General features: G+C 40.4%; 1 protein-coding gene across 1 annotated transcript in view; it reads left to right on the top strand.

Annotated features, from left to right (window-relative positions):
• The window catches only part of DNAH5 (dynein axonemal heavy chain 5), a 283,958-nt gene that overhangs the window by 138,596 nt on the left and 124,215 nt on the right, over nucleotides 1-21,147 (top strand). Inside the window, exons 32-41 of the mRNA XM_042997483.1 lie at nucleotides 188-344; nucleotides 3,918-4,130; nucleotides 4,886-5,110; nucleotides 6,486-6,658; nucleotides 11,999-12,177; nucleotides 12,796-12,983; nucleotides 13,316-13,510; nucleotides 16,964-17,098; nucleotides 17,935-18,042; nucleotides 20,084-20,237. Of these exons, the coding sequence (XP_042853417.1) occupies nucleotides 188-344; nucleotides 3,918-4,130; nucleotides 4,886-5,110; nucleotides 6,486-6,658; nucleotides 11,999-12,177; nucleotides 12,796-12,983; nucleotides 13,316-13,510; nucleotides 16,964-17,098; nucleotides 17,935-18,042; nucleotides 20,084-20,237 (1,727 nt within the window). The remainder of the gene's footprint in view (nucleotides 1-187; nucleotides 345-3,917; nucleotides 4,131-4,885; nucleotides 5,111-6,485; nucleotides 6,659-11,998; nucleotides 12,178-12,795; nucleotides 12,984-13,315; nucleotides 13,511-16,963; nucleotides 17,099-17,934; nucleotides 18,043-20,083; nucleotides 20,238-21,147) is intronic.

Raw genomic sequence — 21,147 nt, forward strand, 5'->3', positions numbered from 1 at the left:
TTTTTCACCCAAATACGGAATGCTACTAGGCAAGATTAGTAAGAACCACAGGACAAAAACATCGAACAGTGTGTGGGAAAATTTGATTGTCTCACAATCCTTCCCCCTTCTCCCCGTCCCGATGAGTTTATTTCTAGAAAGGCCTGCTTTGTGTGTTTATAAAGCTTCTCTTTTCCTCTCCACTTAGGTACTTGGAGAAAAAACGTCTTTGCTTTCCTCGCTTCTTCTTTGTCTCGGACCCCGCCCTTCTGGAGATCCTGGGGCAGGCATCAGACACACACACGATACAAGCCCATTTGCTGAATGTGTTTGACAACATCAAAACTGTCAAGTTCCATGAAAAGGTTTGCCTAATTCTAACTGCTGGCCGGCAATTGCCATATCTTAAACTTCCCTTGTCTTTGTACAATCGCTCTCTGATGTGTGTTTGCATAGGGTTACTCCCAGCTAGTGATTAAAAACAAACTTTTGGGCCCAATGTGCCTTCAGAATTGTGTGATTTCTTACTATCCAAAGTGTAAATCTGAGTAACAGTATAAATATGATTAGGGATGCATCGTATGTAACATTGTGCCAAGTTAGCTGTTGCGAAATTCAACGAAACAAAGAAACCAATCGCTCAGAAAATAGTCCCTTGACGAAGCAGAATTGCCGCAGTGATTTGATTGTTTTAATTAGGTTTCAGAAGTATTTGGCGTGATCGTCTTCCCTGGTGCTCATCATGCTTGATTGAAGCCTTTTTTTTTTTTTTTGAAACACTCCTTACAAGTTTCTAGGGTCATGGAGTTGTGGGGGACCCAAGAGAAGCCGTTCAACGTAAGGGAGGTTGCGTTTCACGGCTGCCAGAAGATACTGCCTGATCCATCGCTTCACCCCAAATTCCCTGGGAAAGAGGCCCTTCCAGTTTGACAGTGTGTTCAGTCGTCCTCCGGGGCTTCCCGGAAACCCTCAATGCCATTCCCTTATTCATCCTGGCATGCTCTTGGGGAGCAACTTCCATGTGCCAGATGTTGTGCTGAACTCGAGAATCAGAGACCTCCGGGATCCGCACTCGGGTGGGGTGTTTCTAGAGTGCAGCTGGTGCCGTGGTGGAGTGATTACATTGGACGCGATCAAAAGCCATTCGTTTAAGTTCATGCCCGTGGCTGTGTGTCAGGCATGGTGCTCGTCCTGGGGCTCTTCCTGGGGAAGAATTTATCATTACACCGAAGTTGTTTTTATGCCGTGCAACATTCATGAGAAATCTGGCCATTTAACGGTTGGTAATTCTTGACTTGCTGTGCTAGTGTTATGCACAAATAACATGGGGATGCTGTCAGGGAGCCTTAGCCTGGTATAAGGGGTGTCAGGGAAGGCTCCCTGCGGGACAGTATGGTACTTGAACTGATAATTTGAAGGCAAGTGCAATCTACCCAGGCAGGTGGAGAAAGGGGTGCATGATCCAGTCAGAAGCAAGGGCAGGTGCAAGGGTCTGAAAAGTGCAGGCAGCCTGGGGTGTCGGGAGTGTGGCTATGTGAGGGGTTGTGTCGGTTTCCTACGGCTGCTCTGGATTGACAGCAGAAATTTCTTCTCTCACCTTTCTGGAGGCTAGAAGTCTGAACTAAGATGCCAGCAGACTTGGTTCCTGCTGGAGGCTCTGAAGGAGAGTTCATCTACGCCTTTCTCCTAGTTTCTGGTGGCAGTTGGCAACCCTGGATGTTCCTTGGCTTATACCCATGTCACGTTGATATCTGCTTTTATCTTTGCATGATATCTTCCCTGTGTGTCTGTGTCTCTCTGTCTAGATTTGCTTCTTATAAAAACACCAGTTATTGGATTAGGGTCCGCCTTCATCGTAACTTGATGACGTCTACAAAGACCCTATTTCCAAATAAGGTTCCATTCACAGGTTCTGGGCTTAGGACTTCAACATGTATTTTAAATTAAAAAAATTAACATTTATTTATTTTGAGACAGTGAGACAGAGCATGAATGGGCAAGGAGCAGAGACAGAGAAGGACACAGAATCTGAAGCAGGCTCCAAGCTCTGAGCTGTCAGCACAGAGCCTGAAGCAGGGCTTGAACTCGTGAGCCTCGAGATCATGACCTGAGCTGAAGTCACACGCTTAACTGACTGAGCCACCCAGGCACCCTGGGGGTACACATTTTAACCCTGATGGGCAGCGATGAGCAAAGGGAGAAGGGGAAGGAGACATGGGACCAGATTCCAAACGGCCAAGCGTATCACACTACAGAATTCTACTTCATCCTGAACATGACAGAAGGTGCAGGAGGGCTTTACGCAGGGCGGTGACCCAGTTGTGTTTCAGAAAGATTCTCTGGCTCAGTGTAGGAGGTAAAACAGAAGGAGGCATGGAACCCAGTCGGGATGGAAAAGGCTGAGGTGCTACAACAGAGCCTTGATGAAGGAGAATGGGGAGAGAGGAAGGGAAGGCAGTATGGATTTAGCGGGTCAAAACCATTGTTTCTTGTAGACCTACTGGATGTGTGGGTTGAAAGAGGCACTGAATTACACAGGAAGTTCTTCCCGATGCTTTTCTTACATCCTTCTGCACTAGGACTGAACGGTTCTAGAGTGCAGCTTCTCACGGTCTCATTGCACAGTGGGAATCAATGAAACGTCCTCATTTTTAGCCGCTATACATAGCAATTACTTCTTAAAATAAATAGCATCGCTTTTTTGCTGTTTTCTCTTGCTATAACATTTCTATAACCAGGGGCAGATCCGGTTTTTGTAGGTCCTCACTCCTGTGAAATTATAAATCTACAACTCTAGTCAGGACTTGGAAAGGGCCCGTGGAAGTGACAGGCTGTGGAACTTCTGTCTCATTAGCTTCTTGGTAGACCACTTCTGTTTACGACACAGGAGGATTCATTGATATGGTACTACGTTGGAGCCCAAGGAAACAGTATCCCACTTATTAAAGAACAAGAACGCAACAAATTTGTACTTACTTGATCATTTGCCTTATTTTATTGTATGCTATGAGCAGCCTGTGAAGTGAGTAGGGAAGCAGCACAGGCATAGGTTTTAATGACTAGTTATGAGCAAGAATTTCAGTCTCAGAGATGTGTCCTCCCCCACCGCATGGTCAATGAATGGCAGAGCACCATTTGAACCTGTATTTTAGCAAATAGCATGCTATCCTCATGATGCCATGCTACGTGGAAACTGAGGTGAGAAGACTCAGACTAGGAGCTGGATTTGAATTAGAAAACATCGGGGCACCTGGGTGGCTCAGTTGGTGAAGCGTCCAACTTCAGCTGAGGTCATGATCTCATGGTTCGTGAGTTCAAACCCCTGCACTGAGTTCCATGCTGTCAGCGCAGAGCCCACCCTCAGATCCTCTGTTTCCCCCTCTCTCTGTCTCTCTCTTCCTCTCTCTCTCTCTAAAAACAAAAACAAAAAAAAAAAACAACATTTAAAAAAAAAAGAAAAAGAAAACGTTATGTGCTACCAGGAGCTCCTGTAAAGACGACAATTAGTACAGATGTGGAATTACCTGGAAAGGCGTTTGCATTGATCATATTGGCCTGGTCGTTGCTAATGTTGACTCGATAAGCTTGTGGTGTGGATGACAGGCTCTTAGAGTGTCCCATTTCATTGGCGGAAACTAGACTTTTTTCGATCATCACATTTACGTTGAGTATTTCTGTTAGGAAGTAAGTTTTTGCCTTTCAGGTGTAGATGATTTGGAATTGATTTATCTCAGTTCGAGAAGTATTCCCTTTTCGATTTCATGGGTGACTTTTTTTTGGCTTGAAATTGATTTTGAATCATATTTTGCCTCTTATTTTAAAATCTATAGCTTACCTTCCTTCAGGAAGGATAACACTGACAAGAGGGCAGTGGAGGAATTCATTCTTTATGTGAATATAGCTTTTTTTTTTCTTTTCTGTTTTGGCTTCTATTGTAGATCTATGATCGAATTCTGTCAATCTCCTCTCGAGAGGGTGAGACGGTTGACTTGGATAAACCTGTGATGGCAGAGGGCAATGTGGAAGTTTGGCTTAATTCTCTCTTGGAGGAGTCTCAGTCCTCATTACATCTTGTGATTCGCCAGGCAGCTGCAAATATTCAAGAAACAGGTTTCCAGCTGATTGAATTTCTTTCTTCCTTCCCTGCTCAGGTCAGTGTATTAAATTGGAAAATATTTTTTACAGAATAGTCATACTAGATCTCGTACATTGCCTATTGTAAACTACACAACTGACTATAATTTAACTCTGGACCAGTATTAAGATTTTCTTAAGGATTTCTTAATATAGATAAGCTTGAAGGTTTCAGCTACAGATTATTTGGTTATATACATACGTATAAGTATAAATAACATCTTACACATGTTGTATAGATACATTTTCTTTATATTTTCTTTAACCTAAAAGGTTTTTCTTTTTCCTGCTGAATCTTTTTAGTAAATAAATCATAACAAAGTACTGAGCGTATGCTTAGCCAGAAAGATGAGAAATGTATTTTAGTGTTAAAATGTAAAAACCGATGTTCTCTTAACCATTATGATCAATAAAGATTTTGTGGGTATCTACCACATGTAAACCCTGCTAGCTTGAGAAAAACAGGTTTAAGCCATGTTCTTTCCCTTCCAGTAATTTAAAATCTATCTAGGGAGAAATATGACTTAAACAATAAATGATTTAAAATTACAAGGAAAAAATTGTGGACACATCATGAGGTTGTATATGTGTAACTGCCAGGGAACATTATGAATAGAGTTTCCATCAGTTTCCAAACAATGAATCAAGTTGAAATAATCAAGGATGTCCTTACATTTGCATAATAATCACCATCATTCACTATATTGTAATTTCTATTTAAATATATTAATATGTCACACACACTCATAAAGCCTTTTTTTGTTTCCATAAGGTTGGATTATTAGGAATTCAAATGATATGGACACGGGATTCAGAAGAAGCCCTCAGAAATGCCAAGTTTGATAAAAAAATCATGCAGAAAACCAACCAGTCTTTTCTGGAGCTGTTGAATACATTGATAGGCATCACGACGAAGGATCTGAGTTCCATGGAACGAGTTAAATATGAGACTTTGATTACTATCCATGTGCACCAAAGGGATATCTTTGATGACCTGGTAAATGCTTTATAAATACTATGGCATCTATAGAAAAGCAAACACTGGGCAATATCTGTGTTTACCCACTGGGATTAGTTTGAATGAATTCAAAGGAAAGGTTAGATTCAGGCAAAGGGTCATCTTCCTGATGAGAACTTATTTGTCAAATTTTTTTTTTCAGTCTTTAAACCAAAATTTCAGTCATATTTTGATGATCTCTTGTTAAGATGTTATTGATCAATTAGACTTTATTTTAGATTCTTTACGTGACCAGTTTGGAAGCTAAACTGCCATGGAACATCCTGAAAAAAGCATTCATTGGTCTTGTGTTCCTGTTAGTTATTAAAGATTACCAGTCTCTTGCTATGGAAATGACAGGTAACACTGCTAGAAGAATTGGTTCATGCTTCCTTGGAGGCTTTTGGATAAGTCACATCTTTAACAAGTTTCGCTACATTTTATGTCATTGATTGCAAATGGCCTTTCCTAATATGGCTGGTGACATCCAGAGGTCATGCAGATTCTTGCCTTTCAAGAGAAAACAGAGCAGCAAAGGCAGTTTAGTAGTTATGGAAAATAGGAAATGTGAAAAGAAGTGAAATTTGTCCTCTGCTACAAAATAGAACATTAGATAAGAGGCAAAAAGCCCTTATTTTCATAATAACTTTCTGGATCGTGTCTTGCCCCATTATGTGAAAAAGATTATAAAAGATCGGTTGTGACGTAACGGAGAGAAGGACAGCTTATTGAAGCTCTTGTGGTCTAATCTCTCTTAATAGTGAAGCACACTGTTTGCCTCTCTGAGAAATAAAGGGCCCAGGATAATTTTAGATTTATTATTTATCCAAGAAAAATGATGAAAACGGCTTAACATTTTGGTTACAAAACTCAGACAAAAGCGTTACTGGTCAATAACCTGCCATTTGGATGTTAGAAATTTTGGCCCGCCGCAAATCCTAGGAAGGATAACGAATGGATTAAAAAACCCCAACATTGTACTTTGTCATAATCACAAGAGATGCCTTTTTCCTAATGAGATTGTTTGATTCTGTCTTTGCATGCCAAAACATTTTTCATGCGTTGTACTTTATGGTTAGGGCTGTGGTTTGGGGCATTTAAGGGTGCAACTTGAGAAGTGAATATCTATTAAAATATGTCATGCTGTTTACATTGGTGGGCACAACTAGGGGTTCCTCTTGAATTTTCCTATTCCTGTATCTTCTCAAGTGTCCTTTTTGCCGATCAGTCAATGAATGGGTTGGATGGTGATGTAGTTGATATCTCCAAACCAGCTGGGTTGTCTTACATCCCATTATGATCTACGTGAATGCTAATGTGCATATTTAATAAGTGGTTCTCATCTCAGCTCTAACATCTCCCTTTTGCATTTCAGTGCCACATGCATATCAAGAGCCCTACAGACTTCGAGTGGCTGAAACAGTGCAGATTTTATTTTAACGAAGATTCCGACAAGATGATGATCCACATCACGGATGTGGCTTTCATATACCAGAATGAATTTTTAGGCTGCACTGACAGGCTTGTTATAACTCCACTCACAGACAGGTGATGGAAGGTTCTGTGATCCCACAACCTCTTTCCCTCCACCCACTCCCCTACATTTTTATCCTCCTGAGTCACTCAGGAGATTTCTGCCTCATGTCTCTTTAGGGTTTATAGGCTCTATTATACCAAAGTCTTGGAAATACGGTATCTTTAGCTTTACACATGGGTCTTTGCATGGGATCTGGGTTTTTGTGACCGAAACGCTTTGCTTCCTTTGCCTTCAGTCTTAGGGAGGCTAAGTTTAAACGACCTCAGTGGACATCAGCGGGGCAAGAAAAGGAATTAACTGCCGTGTCAATAGGTGCAAATCACAGTTGGCCTTGAGGGTTGCACTGGGGATGGTGGCACCTGCTGTTATTAGAGATGATTAAGATGGTTTCCTAGCAGGAAAGAAATTGAGTATCAATGCAGGTGAAAAGTGATGGGGAGGACATTGGCCAGGACGTCTGGAGTTCTCTGTTGTCCTCTGCCTGTTACGTAGCAACTCTGTTAGCCAGAGGCGCCTTGCACTTTCCCTAGACTCAGTTTCCTCATCTGTAAGATGAGCCAGTCTGTCTCCAAGAGTCGTTCCGCAACTCATATTCTGTAATTCACTTAGTCCACTTTGAACTCTGTGGCATCAACTAATTGCATATGTGGTCTGTTCAGGGATGTGCTGCCTACTTATTTTGGACAAAATGGCTGAGTGTTAAAAGCAGTATTTGGCCTCAGTAGAAGCTGATGGTGAATATCATTTATTTTCATGGAATGAACTTCTGGGCTATTAGATGACAAATACTGTCACATCAGGGGCCCCTGGGTGGCTCAGTCAGTTAAGCGTCCAACTTTGGCCCAGGTCATGATCTCACGGTTTGTAAATTCGAGACTGGCGTGGTCTATTCTCCATTCAGACACTGGAAGTCCTATTCTGTCATCTCTTTGCCTCAGTCCCTGCACTGTCTTTCTATCTCACCCAAAATAAAGTGACCTTATGTGGCATGGCATGATGTGGCCCCAGCTATTCTTCTGTTTCTTCTTCCTCATTCAGCTCTGGCCACTTGCTCCTTAGCTGTTCTAGAACAGCACACTCTTGCTTCGGGGCCCTTGCCCTTACTGTCCCCTTGACCTGGAACTCTTTTTCCCTTCAGTACTGGCATGGCTTGCTCCCTCACCTTCAGGGCTCTGTTCGAATGTCACCTCAGAGGGCACTTCAGACCCGCCACAAGAAGCAGAGACCCCCACACTCCCCCTAGCCCTCCTGACCAAGTTTATTGTTTCTGTTTCCTATTTTGGACTAACTTGTTACCTTCCTTTAAGATGTCAGCTAAAGAGCTGGCATCGACTTCCTGTGACTTGTTTACTGCCCCTACAAGAGTGCTGTCACATTATAGGTGCTAAATAAGCATTTCCAGAATGAATGAACGAAATGTTTATTTTCAGAGGCACATCTTTGTGATGAAAAATTTAAATAGTACAAAAGGACATAAAGTTGAAAGTGTGAGAGTAAATTTTTTTCTTTTTTTTTTTTTTAACACTTAACAGTTTATTTCCTCTTCTAGAAATTTCAAATGCTAGTATGTCAAAATTCTTTTTAATTTTTACATATAGGTATTGGATTCTACAAACTTCTCTGCATCTTAATTCTTTCACTATATTCATTGTCTTGTACATCTTTCTGTATCAAAAAAACTTGAGAACTTTAAATTTTTTTTTAATGTTTATTTTAGAGAGAGAGAGAGGACCCATGCGAGCAGGGGAGGGGCAGACACACACACACACACACACACACACACACACACACACACACACAGAATCCAAAGCAGGCTCCAGGCTCTGAGCTGTTAGCACAGAGCCTGACATGGGGCTCGAACTCACAAATGGTGAGATCATGACATGAGCCAAAGTTGGATGTTTAACTGACAAAGCCACCCACGCACCCCAGAGAACTTGAGAACTTTAGAAACACAGCAGGTGTCTGTTAAATATAGAAGTGGAAGTGATTCCAGGGTTTGTTTCAGCCTGTGTCCCCCTCAATGTTCATTTGCTTATTTTTCTTTAACTCTCTTGATTATGGGAGAAGTGAGTTACCCATTTCTTTTTTTTTTTTTTTGCCTGTCACTGGGATTCCACTGTAAGCATTCCTGCCCTTTTCCCGAAGAATTCCTCACTAAAGTTAATCCTTACAAAAATCAAAGGGCAGAGGCATTGATATCTCATCAGTCTTTTGCTGACTGCCTCGTGGAAAGTCAACAACATTGGTGGCTGTAGTCTCTGGGAAGCTCAACATCACATGGATGGAGTTGCCATTGTTCCAGATGATAAAATAGTTATTCTAATTCACTAAAAACATATAGTGCCTTTCTCTGAAAGCTCGTGGTGTTTTTTCATGGCCGTTCCCTCCTTCCACTCTGGGCACAAGCAGAGAAGACAGGAATCATTCTTACTACACTGTCAACTCAGGCAGAGGGCAGCAGGAATCAAAGGCTTATCGAAGTTTCTCATCTGCTAAACAGAGAAACATGTGCCTTTCTCTGAAGTATTCTCACAGCTTCTGTGAATCATACTTGTGTGTTGACCACTGGACTCTGCCCTTAATAGCTGCATCGTCTTGGCCCAGACACCTAAACTCTCTGATTCCCTCCTTTTGGAATCACCGTGTGGACTAGAGGTGACAGATATAGGTAATGAGGGCCTGGCACTCAGTAAATGTTACTCATTATTATTGTTGCTATGACTATGGTTATTCACAATCATCAATAACACATTCTTTATCAATGTTTCCTTTTTTTTTGAGAGAGAGAGAGAGAGAGAGCATGAGAGTGAGAGAGTACCAGTGGGGTGGGCAAAGGGGGAGAAAAGAGAGAATCTTAAGTAGGCTACATGCCCAGTGCAGAGCCCTATTCAAGGCTCGAGCTCATGACCATGAGATCATGATCTGAGCTGAAATCAAGAGTCAGATGCTTAACTGACTGAGCCACCCAGGTGCCTCTCAATGTTTTCTTCTGTTTCTCCTTAAGCACGTCCTATAATCAGAGTCTATAACTAAAGCCCCCAAGAAAAGAAACAAAGAAAAATATGTTCTTGATGTGCGTACCATAATTGCATTGGGAAACTTTCCAGCATTTTGCAATCAATACTGTTTAAGAATAGGAACCAAAAGCACTACTGGTTTATATGTGATGAAATGCGTGTAGGGTGCTGTGAATGTTGGTGACAGATTTGCTTAAATTGCATACCATAATGAGACCCAGGTCGTGAGGTTGGTCATTGCTGGTTTAGCATGGTGGTCACATTCTGCATCTCTCTCTCTCTCTCTCTCTCTCTCTCTTAAACTCTTGGTGTGATAGAAAGGAATCCTATTTTATTTTTATTTTATTATTTCTTAAGTAGGCTACATGCCCAACTTGGGGCTTGAACTCACGACTCTGAAATTAAGAGTCTCATGCTCTGCCTACTGAGCCAGCCAGACACCCCACATTCTGCATCTTTAACTCCAGTAGCTGTTGGGATAGGAGGAACCAGATAGGAGCCTATGGCTGGACGGGCACAAGCCATTTGTTTAGCAAATGTTCATAGAGTACTAGGTGCCAGGGTTTAGGCAAGTATTTGGAAGTACAAATGTGAACTAGACCCAGCTCCTGAGAACAGAGATTTTACAGCAGCCTAGCGGAGAGAGAGAAAACTGCGGAGCAGGCCCCTAGATCACATCAGAGTCCAAATTGTGTTCCTGAATGATGACATTTTTGAAATCAGCAAAGAGACTGGAAAGGAAAGCAGGAAAGGGAGGGAGAGAGGTACACATGCATGTAGAATACTCGGGACGGTCAAGTAAACATGGACATGAAGATTTTCTGGCAGATGCACGCTTGACTCTGAAAGGCAGGTCCTCGAAGAGCCTGGGTGCCAGCCTAGCAGATGGACAGAAGCCTCACCCCCCAGAGGAAGTAAGGGATAAAGCGCCTGGCTTGCCTGCTCATTTTCTGCACGAATAGGATGACTTCTTTTAGGCAACCTAACAACTTACTACTGCTTCAGTTCAAATATAAACTCAAATGGTCCCGGTTATAAAGAGGGTTTGCAAGACAGAGTAGCTGGGGGTCAGAGCTCTCGGAGATTTATTTCTTACCCTGGCGGGGTGGACGTGTTCTCGAGCCGGGCAGCTGAGGGCTTGCCGCCAGACGGGTAGGCTCGGATCTCGGCTCTGCTACCACGATCTCGAGAGAAATAATTCCATCTCTGTGAGCCTTTCTCCTGATCTGTAAGGTGGGAAAAACAACAGTAGCTTCCCTGCAGGATTCTCTGGGCTTAAGCAAGATAATGTAGGTGGAGCACAATGTGTTAACTATTTTTAGAGACTGCTCCGCAAGGGATAACGAAAGTGCAAGGTGGGAAATAAAACTTTGAATTAAAAGGCAAAATCAAAGTGAGCTTGGGCGTCCTCCTGTATTGTCTTCTCCATTTCCGGGCTCCATATACATTGAGGGCTAAGTCATTTACTTGCCTTTTTAGGAACCCACTTCCAATGAAATACAGACTCTGGAGGACCTCTGGTTGGTGTGCTTGCTGTTTATTCCCACCTTTCACATTGGACTATCACTTTATTTCCTTTGAAATTTTTTTCAAGTCCAGATGAATGCTTTATAGAGTTTGCTGTAGGAAAGCCCTCAACTTCATCACTTTGTAGATTCATCACTTTGACAGCACTGGGTGATGCTGGAGAATTGAGTGATTCATCAGTGAGTTATCAGGGTAGTTTTTTCCTTCCCAGGCACTCTTGTATTTCCTCATCAGAATCTTTTATTTGTTAATATCATGTGATAAGAGATAATAGAAGGTATGTGCAAGGTACAGTAGGCACTCCCAGAAATAGATTGAAGATATGATTATTTAGCAATGTGTGATTTGTCTCATGTGATCATTTGTACCCAAGTACATCAAATTATTGACACTTAGATTCCCAGAAGGGAATTGATCTAATGGTTCCCAATCTGTTTCATAGAACACTATTCTCTAGATGTTGGTAGATTTCTGTGAAAAACGTTGCCAAGTAAGTTTTGGAAATGCTGTGTACTATTTTTTCACACTTGGAGAATCTCACGCTATATGTTATCATGAGAAAGCCTGTTGAAACTTTTTAAGAGTTTTCAAACTGAGTTAACCATAGGCCAGCCCCTCCTTTTTCCTTAACAAATATCCATAAGGAAAGTGTATATTAGGGTGCAGTTTTGGAAATGTTATGTAGGGACAGTGGCTTAAATTTTCCATTTTTAAGTCTTGTGCGCAGTTCATTTTACTGTGATGTCCCAGACGTGTCATCTAGGTGCCGGGGGGCATGGTTCTAGTGATGTTCTATTCCTCCAGGTGTTATATCACGTTGGCTCAAGCTCTGGGAATGAGCATGGGAGGAGCTCCCACTGGACCCGCAGGAACAGGAAAAACAGAAACTACGAAAGATATGGGTCGATGTCTTGGGAAGTACGTCGTGGTTTTCAATTGTTCCGACCAGATGGATTTCCGAGGACTTGGACGGATTTTTAAAGGTGAGGGTTATATTTTTTATTTGATGAGAAATTTAAAGCTAAGGTAGACTATCTGGTCAAGATTTATTTTGGGGGGCATCTGCGTGGCTCAGTCGGTAAAGCATCCAACTTCGGCTCAGGTCATGATCTCGCGGTCTGTGAGTTCGAGCCCCGCATTGGGCTCTGTGCTGACAGCTCAGAGCCTGGAACCCACTTCGGATGCTGTGTCTCCCCCCTCTCTCTGTCCCTCCCCTGCTCATGCGTTGTGTCTCTCTGTCTTTCAATAATAAATAAACGTTAAAAAAAAAGATTTATTTTTCAACAACTGGCTGTATTTCAGTGTCGTTTTTAAACTTTGTACAACTTTTTGGAAAATCCAAATCTTAACCACTCTTGTGCAGATCAAATGTCAACATCACTTGTCATTGTAATGTTCCTTTATCCCTGCAGGTTGGCTGTTTACAGATAGAGCTCCATATTGTGAGTTATTTCGGGGGCACTTTATGCATAATCTATTTGTTCAAGTTTATTTTTGAACAGACTTATCTCTGGCTTGTCTTGGCAGCTGCAAAATGCTCTTTTCCTTGGCTTTCCGAAATTATATACTAATTGGATTTTCTATTTAATTTCCCTTCGAAGGATTAGCACAGTCTGGATCCTGGGGTTGTTTTGATGAATTTAACCGTATCGATTTACCAGTTCTGTCAGTGGCAGCCCAGCAAATTTCCATTATTCTGACATGTAAAAAGGAGCGCAAAAAGTCTTTTATTTTCACCGATGGAGATAATGTGACTATGAACCCTGAATTTGGACTTTTCCTGACCATGGTAAGGAACCACAAGAAGAGCTGCTGAATTTCAGCCTTCATCTCACAGCTTTCATGCATTTCCCTCGTCTTAGGTCACTTATTTTTCATGAATGGAAATTGCGACAGTGATTTTAACTCCTGTGTGAAGGCCTTTGGTGTTAAACGAAGCTCATGTTAATAACTTGTGATGTAGTCCCTGCAGTTAAAAGGAGAGTGAGATATGTAAATGAGTTCTTCGGTTGTCAGTCCAGATTTGTTGTGTGGACATAATGAATCTTTTAGTGCCGTGCTAATGTGTGTGTGTTGCCCCATGACTGTGTCATTCATCTGTGGGTCTTATTTTCTGTACAGAATCCTGGCTATGCTGGACGGCAGGAGCTTCCTGAAAACTTGAAGATTAACTTCCGCTCCGTGGCCATGATGGTGCCCGACCGACAGATTATCATCAGGGTGAAGTTGGCTAGTTGCGGCTTCATTGACAACGTCGTTTTGGCCAGGAAGTTTTATACTCTCTACAAGCTGTGTGAGGAGCAGCTTTCTAAGCAGGTGTGATGTTCTGAAAGTCTCTCTGGACTTATGCATACTTAGTTTTTCTGTTCAGTGAGATTTGCTCATTTCGAAAAATCGTAGACTGGGGTTGTTGACAGATTACCTTACGGATACAAAGTACAAGGTTGTATCGTTATGAAATCAATTTTATATGCGTAGTTTCCTGAAGTACGTTTCAGTAAATTAGTATTTACAGCATAAAAATGAGATGAGTACTATCTGAACTGATTTAAGAGCCAAAGAATTATAAATATTAATACTTGCTCTTTATCCCACCTGTACATTAATCATAATATGTGTTGTGCGTCCTCATGGTTTTCAGGAACCTCTCAATCATTTACTCCTCTTACTTCCAATATCTTCCACATATTGGGCCAAGCTTTGCCAATTGTCTATTTTATCAATGGTAACTTCTTTGCTAAGTTTTCTGTACTGTTTAGCGTAGCAGGTTCTGACATCATGAACCTTTGCAGTTAAAAGGCATGAGATTAATCATGTATTACTTTTGTGTTAGTTATCTGTTGCTTGTGACAACAGCTCCACAAGCTTACTGGTTTAAAACAATACACAATTTATTATTTCATGGTTTCTGTAGGTCAGGAGTCCTGGTACATCTTGGCTGGATTCTCTACTTAGAGGGTAACAAGGCGTCAGTCAAGTCTTGGCTCCCTGTTTGGAGAAGGATTTACTTCTAAGCTCACTCAGGTTGTTGGCAGAATTCTGTTACTTGAGGTTGAAAGACTGAGGGATTCTGTTTCTTGCTGGCTGTCATCTGGAGAAGGCCACCTCAGTTCCTGCAGGCTGAATGCCATTCTTTGCCACATGGGATCCCCCAACACGGCCACTTGCCTTCTCAAAGTCAGCAAGGGAAAAAGGTTCTGGCACGATGAGTGCTATGGTCTTGTATTAGGATTCTCTAGAGAAACAGAACCAATAGGATATATGTGTATATACCTGTAAGGAAATTTATTATAAGGTATTGGCTCACGGTTATGGAGGTAGAGAAGTTCCATGATCTGTTGTCTGTAAGCTGGAGACCAGCTGATGGTGTAGTTTGAAGCGTTGATGGTATAGATTCTAGTCCAAGTCTGAAGGCCAGACAACTGGGAGCATTGAGGACAGCAGTGGTTGATATCCCAGCCTAGCAGTAGGGCAGAGCGAGCAAATCCATCCTTTCTCCACCTTTTTGTTCTACTGGGGTCCTCAGCACTTGAATGGTGCACTCTTACATGGGGGAGGGCCATCTTCTTTACTCAGTCCACCAGTTCAAATGCTAATCTCTTCCAGAAACTTCTTTGGAGACACACCCACAAATAACGTTAATCAGCTCTCTGGGCATCTTGTGACCCAGTCAAACTGACACATAAAATTAACCATCACACATCTTATGTAATGTGACCACGTGAACACATACACAGAAATCACATATGGCCAGTCATCGTTGCTGTATTATATTGGTTAAAACAAGCCTAGCTCCTACCATACTCAAAGGGAAAAGATCATACAAGGACACAGACACCAGGAGGTGGGGATCATGCCACAAATTTCTGGGACATATAAATAAAAATTACTGAAAGAATACACTAAATAATAATACACTGCAATAAACATAAAACTGTAACACAAATAAAATCTCTTAACATATACAATACTTTGGTTCCTCTCTACTCTAGTCTCCATTCCAAACTTCTTTGACTCTAGATTATTTTTTTATACCCCCAAGCTCAATTAAATTACTTTTCCACTGAAAATGCTCTTTGTTTCCTCTGCTTATTGAAGCCTTTACTCACCCATTCTCCTTTTTTCTTCTGTCAAAGAAATATTTTTCCATGCTGTTTCTTGCATGTAGAAAACTCCCACATCACTGACTCCTGTCTCCTCCTTCTCTACTATTTCGTTTCTACTTTTCTTCATGCCCACAGCCCTGCTCACAGGTCGTTGTCATGAAATGAGCCAACGTGCCCAAAACAGTTGGCCCCGTGCTGATCTCTGGGTGAACATTCTATGAATCTCACTTCATGCCCACAGATTTAACTGAGTCCAGCTCTGAGAAATTTTCCTTAATTAGTTCCACACATCAGCACTTTCAAGTCATGGTTACTTTTTAGCGAGTTTGCTCATATTTTTACCTTTTTACCTCTATTAGAATTTAAACTCCTTGAAGGCAGGAACTCAGTCCAAATATTTTTATGTGCTCCATCCTCCAAATGATTTGTCTGAAGTGAGGCATACTGCTCCCAGTTACCTTAGCCCCTAATTGTTTTTTTTTTCTATGTGGTAAAGCATACATAACATTAAGTTTGCCATCATCACCATTTGTAACTGTACAGTTCAGTAGTATTCAGGATACTTACAATGCTATGAAACTGATCTCCATAACGTTTTCATCTTGCAAAACTCTGTACCCATTAAACAGAAATTCTTCTCTTGCTGATCTCTCAGCCCCTGGTGACCAACAGCCTACTTGTTGTTTCCATGCATCTTCCTACTTTAGATACCTCATGTAAATGGGATTGTAAGCATTTGTCTTTTTTGACTGGCTTATTTTGCTTAGCATAATGTCCTCTCGGTTTACCCGTGGTGGAGGATATGGCAGGATTTGCTTCCTTTTTATGACTGAAGAAAGGACGCCACATTTTCATTTTCCTGTTCATCTGAAGGTGGGCATTTGGGTTGCTTCTGTCTCTTGGCTGTTGTGAATACTGTTGCTGTCATTATGGGTGTGCAACTGCCTCTTTGACATCCTGCTTTCAATTATTTGGATATATACTCAGAAGAGGGATTTCTGGATCCTATGGTGGTTCTATTTTCAATTTTTTGAGCGACTGGCATACTGTTTTCCATAGTGGTTAGATAACCAGTTTTTAATTATTCACTTTATAGGTGATAACATTTGTTATGATTTGAGCTTTTACAGGTATATATCAAGGGAATAACAAAGCTGGGGCTTGGCTTTCTGGTTTGTCCTTATTTTTCCCCCGCTCTAGGTAATCCTAGAATAGGACTACTTTTCTTCCTTCTTAAAACCTCAGTCTTTTTGCCTATCAGTGTGTGTGTGTGTGTATGTATATATACACACATTCCTGGTTCAGAGTTTTAGCTTTAGAGATATGAGGACATTTTCCTATGGATGACTGATTAAGAAGAGGCTCAGGGAGACGTGTATACTCTAAGAGGAAATTTATTCCTTTCTCCCTGTCAAGATATATTTATTAGCTCTGATCTAAGGGCTTAAATTAGTGATTGTCCATGAGAGAACTCTTTTGGATATTCTCAGTTTGCTCTAAAAATACATACTGATAAAAATTTATTACTTCACTAACTATAATTTTTTTCTAAAGGAAAATTAGCATATATTCGTTATTGTGAAGAGATCTTTTGTCAAGTTTGTATCGTTTTCATGCGCAAGTTAATATTGAAAATAAGCCCGCTGTACCTCACATTTTTCAGGTACATTATGATTTCGGTCTGCGGAACATTCTGTCAGTTCTGCGAACGCTGGGAGCCGCAAAAAGAGCCAACCCCACAGATACGGAATCAACAATCGTCATGCGTGTTCTGCGAGACATGAATCTTTCTAAACTAGTAAGATTCACAGATGGAAATGTTCCACCAACTTAAATACCAGTTCAGCTAACTAAGCACAAATGAGATTTAGAAATATTTATTTAAAATACTCATTTAAAATGCTTAATAATCAGCCAAAGTGCTGGAGAGCCTAACTTTAGACTTTTTCAGACGTTGCTTTTGTGGTAACTCATATCTAGTCTAACATATGCCTATTTCGATAGAATTCAAATGGATTTTTAAAAATCCACATGTTAAGTTTCCAAATACCTTGAAATACTTTTGGGTTTTAGAGCTAAAATCTCACCTTCTTTAAAGTCTGTAGAACCCAGCAGGAAGTTATATGTAAATTTAACAAGTGTGTAATAATTTCACACTCTCTCATTTCATAGGTGAGACTGAAAATCAATTGTTCAGTGTTAGTGAATCTATGTACAGGGTGACGGATGGTATATATTTTTTTCAAGATAAAAGGGTGGAGCAAATTCCAATTCATGAATTTGGTACTATCTCTTATTTAAATTATTATTTTTAAAATTTCAATTAGAAATTGTAGGTTATGTGGTAATTCCCTGAACTGATTATTATTTTATGGAGAGGTTGTCATATGGGCAATATTTTCTTTTCTTTCATCTCCTTCCTTCATTTTCTTCTCTTCTTCCTCCCCCTTTCTTTTCTAAAATAATTTTTAATTTATGGGAAACATGAGGAAAATATTCTTCAACTTCAATGAAGGTGATATTTTACTTATTATCATAAAATAATTTGGTATGTTCAGCATTTTCAGTTTATCTGTGCATTGTTATGATTGTGCCAAAATAGTTGGTCCAGTTTCTCTTTCTTTTCTCTCTTAGATTGATGAAGATGAACCCTTATTTTTGAGTTTGATTGAAGATCTCTTCCCAAATATTCTTCTGGACAAAGCAGGTTACCCTGAACTGGAAATGGCGATTGGTAGGCAGGTAATGTATTTCTAAGGACATCCAGCCCTGTCCGTGTCTCTTTCACCTGAATTTCATGGGTGTCAGGTAGAGCTGATGTATTGCAGATCCGTGGGTTTCAAGAGCAACACCCAAGATGATGGCTACTGTTTCAGGAGAGGCTGTTACACGCCATTGACGGAGCTTCTCCAGCCAGACAGTCTCCTGCTGTCCCACAAGCACATCTAGTTGGCCACATGTTAGTGGGCCCACTGTGGATGGAAACCATTCCACACCAGATTCTGAAATGAAGTATGATGAGTGAGCGGGACGAGTGGGGCTCAGCTGGCTGGCGAGCCTTCCTCGACTTGGCTTTGTCTGTGGCCCTGGTGCTTCCACATGGCTTTGATCTCAGGACTCCCGCCCTGAAGTGTCACTCACAGTGATCTCACGTGGCTCCTCAACTGTCATTCTTTTCCCCCAGGCCTAGGATCACTTGTGATTTCTTCCCCAGGCTCTGGGGATCTGCCATGTTATGTGAGTCATTAGGTGTCTGGACTTCCTATGAGACTTGGTGCAGCTGTACGTTTTTCTAGTTTTCCTAGGAATGAAGACGAGTCATGTAAACCTTGTGCCACAGTTTACTTTCCTGCAAAGAAGAGTTAGGGGGAAGAAAAGTTTTATAGAAATAGTGATTGGCTCACATTTATAAAGTACATTTCAATTTGTTTAAGATATTTGTTAACAAAAATCAAATACGGTAGTACTTAATGGATATTTTCCTTTTAAAAATCAAGATACAAAAATCTTAATCTGATCAGGTAAGAGTGATAATTCATTTTGCAAATGAATTATCATCCTATGGCTGAATTAATTGTCTAAAAAGCTTAGTATAAAGTAATTTATAAGGTGACTCACGTTAGCATAGTTTGTAGCATATGAAAAATCTGAAGAGCATACACATAGCATGAAATGACATGTGATTATTATCCAACAATTCTTTAAATAAAAATAAAAACATCATTTATAGTGGGGTTAAGCGTAGCATGATGGTTAAGAGCATGGACCATGGAGCTTAGTTTCTTGGGTTCGGATTCCCACTCTGTAACTTTACAAGTAATAGTCTTGGGTAAATTGCTTGGCTTCTCTGTGCCTCAGTTTCCTTCTCTATAAAAGAAAGATAGTGACAGTACTAATCTTGTAGTGTTATTATGAATATTGAACTTAGACTAGTGTTTGGCAGAATAACTTTCATGTGTGTGTTTGACAGATAAAAACTCAGTAGATTTATAGACAATTTGAGTTTTAGATGGAATTTCAGTCAACTTGGTGTGCTACCAAGTTTTCCAGTTATTAAATATCACCTTTTAAATTAAACATTTAAAATACATTTTGATACATGAGTCTTTATTCTTAAGTTGCTCTTAAGACATATATTCAAGGATGTATTAATATAAATGTATTCAATTCCCAAAGGCAAATGCAGAGGTTTCTTATTGCCTTGGGATAACATTTTGAATATTCAACCTATGGTCTTTGCGTATATGTGTGTGTATATATATATATATATATATACACACACATATATACTATATATATATTGCGTATATATATATATATACGCAATTGCGTATATATATATAAATATATATATACATATATATATATATTTTATGCCATATATATAAAAATTTTTTATTTTAAATAAACTCCACGCCACACATGGGGCTCAAACTCATAACCCTGAGATAAAAAGTCACATGCTCCACTGACTGGGCCTGCCAGGCACCCCAGCAATATATTTTTCATTGTGGTAAAATATATAATTTAAAATTTAGCATTGTAATCATTTTTAAGTATACTGTTAAGTGGCATTAAGTACATTTCACATTATTGTGCAAAACATCGTCACCACCCATGTTCAGTACTTTTTTCACCTCCCCAAACTGAAACTCCATACCCGTTAAATAGTAACTATCTTTCCTCTATCCCCCTCCTCAATGTCTGTGCTTAGTTTGAGCGCAGTGGAAGGTCCAGATTGCTGTTGATGTGGCCCATTGTGGGGCTTTGTTTATGTTTTCAGGTTGAAGAAGCTGGTTTAATTAACCATCCTCCTTGGAAACTGAAAGTTATCCAGCTGTTTGAGACACAGAGAGTGCGGCACGGCATGATGACCCTGGGGCCCAGTGGAGCGGGGAAGACCACTTGTATCCACACCTTGATGAAAGCCATGACAGGTAAGGGGGTGGTCAAGCTATGCTGCTCTGGGCAACACGTTTAAATCACTGTGACACATTTGGATGCTCCAAGAGGGACATGCTCTACTGATTATTGGGCGCATTTTAGAGATAGTGTATTATAATAATGAACTGGAGGGGGAAACTTCTTTGCAGCTTTATTGAGATATAACTGACATATAGAATTGTATAAGTTTCATGTGTACAGTGTATTGATTTGAAGCAATTGTATGTTGCAGAATGGTTACCACCATTAGCTTTGACCCCCATCTCATCACACGGTTACTTTCCATTTCTTTCTTGTGGTGAGAACATTTAAGATCTACTCATCTAGCAACTTGTTCAGTTATATGATACAGTGTAATTAGCTATGATCATGATGCTATATGCACGTTATGCTATAATGTACGTCAGATCCTCATCCTTGTGAATCTTTTAACTGGAAGTTTGTACTCTTTGTCCAATATCTCTCCATTTCCCTACACCTTAACCCCTGGTAACCACCATTCTACAATCTGTTTTCCAGGGTTTGCTTTTTTTTTTTAGATTCCATACATAAATGATACCATACAGGATTTATCTTTCCCTGTGTGACTGACTTCATTTAGCGTGACATTCTCGAGGTTCATCCGTGTCGTCATGTCATTGCAAATGGCAGGATGTCCTTCTTGTGTGTGGTTGAATTATATATATATATGTCACATTTCCTGAATTCTTTCTCTTATTAATGGGCATTTACATCATTTCCGTATCTTAGCTTCTATGAATAATGCTGCATGAAAACAAATTTTAAACAGTGACTTTATGTACTATGTTATGTGTTTTACTTATGTTATGTCATTTAATTTTCACCATGATCTTGAGATGTGGCTCTGACCATCCCCATTTTGTACAAAAATGTCGAGCTTCA

The sequence above is a fragment of the Panthera tigris genome, chromosome A1 (genome assembly GCF_018350195.1).
Source record: "Panthera tigris isolate Pti1 chromosome A1, P.tigris_Pti1_mat1.1, whole genome shotgun sequence".
In the NCBI taxonomy this organism is placed as follows: Eukaryota; Metazoa; Chordata; class Mammalia; order Carnivora; family Felidae; genus Panthera; species Panthera tigris.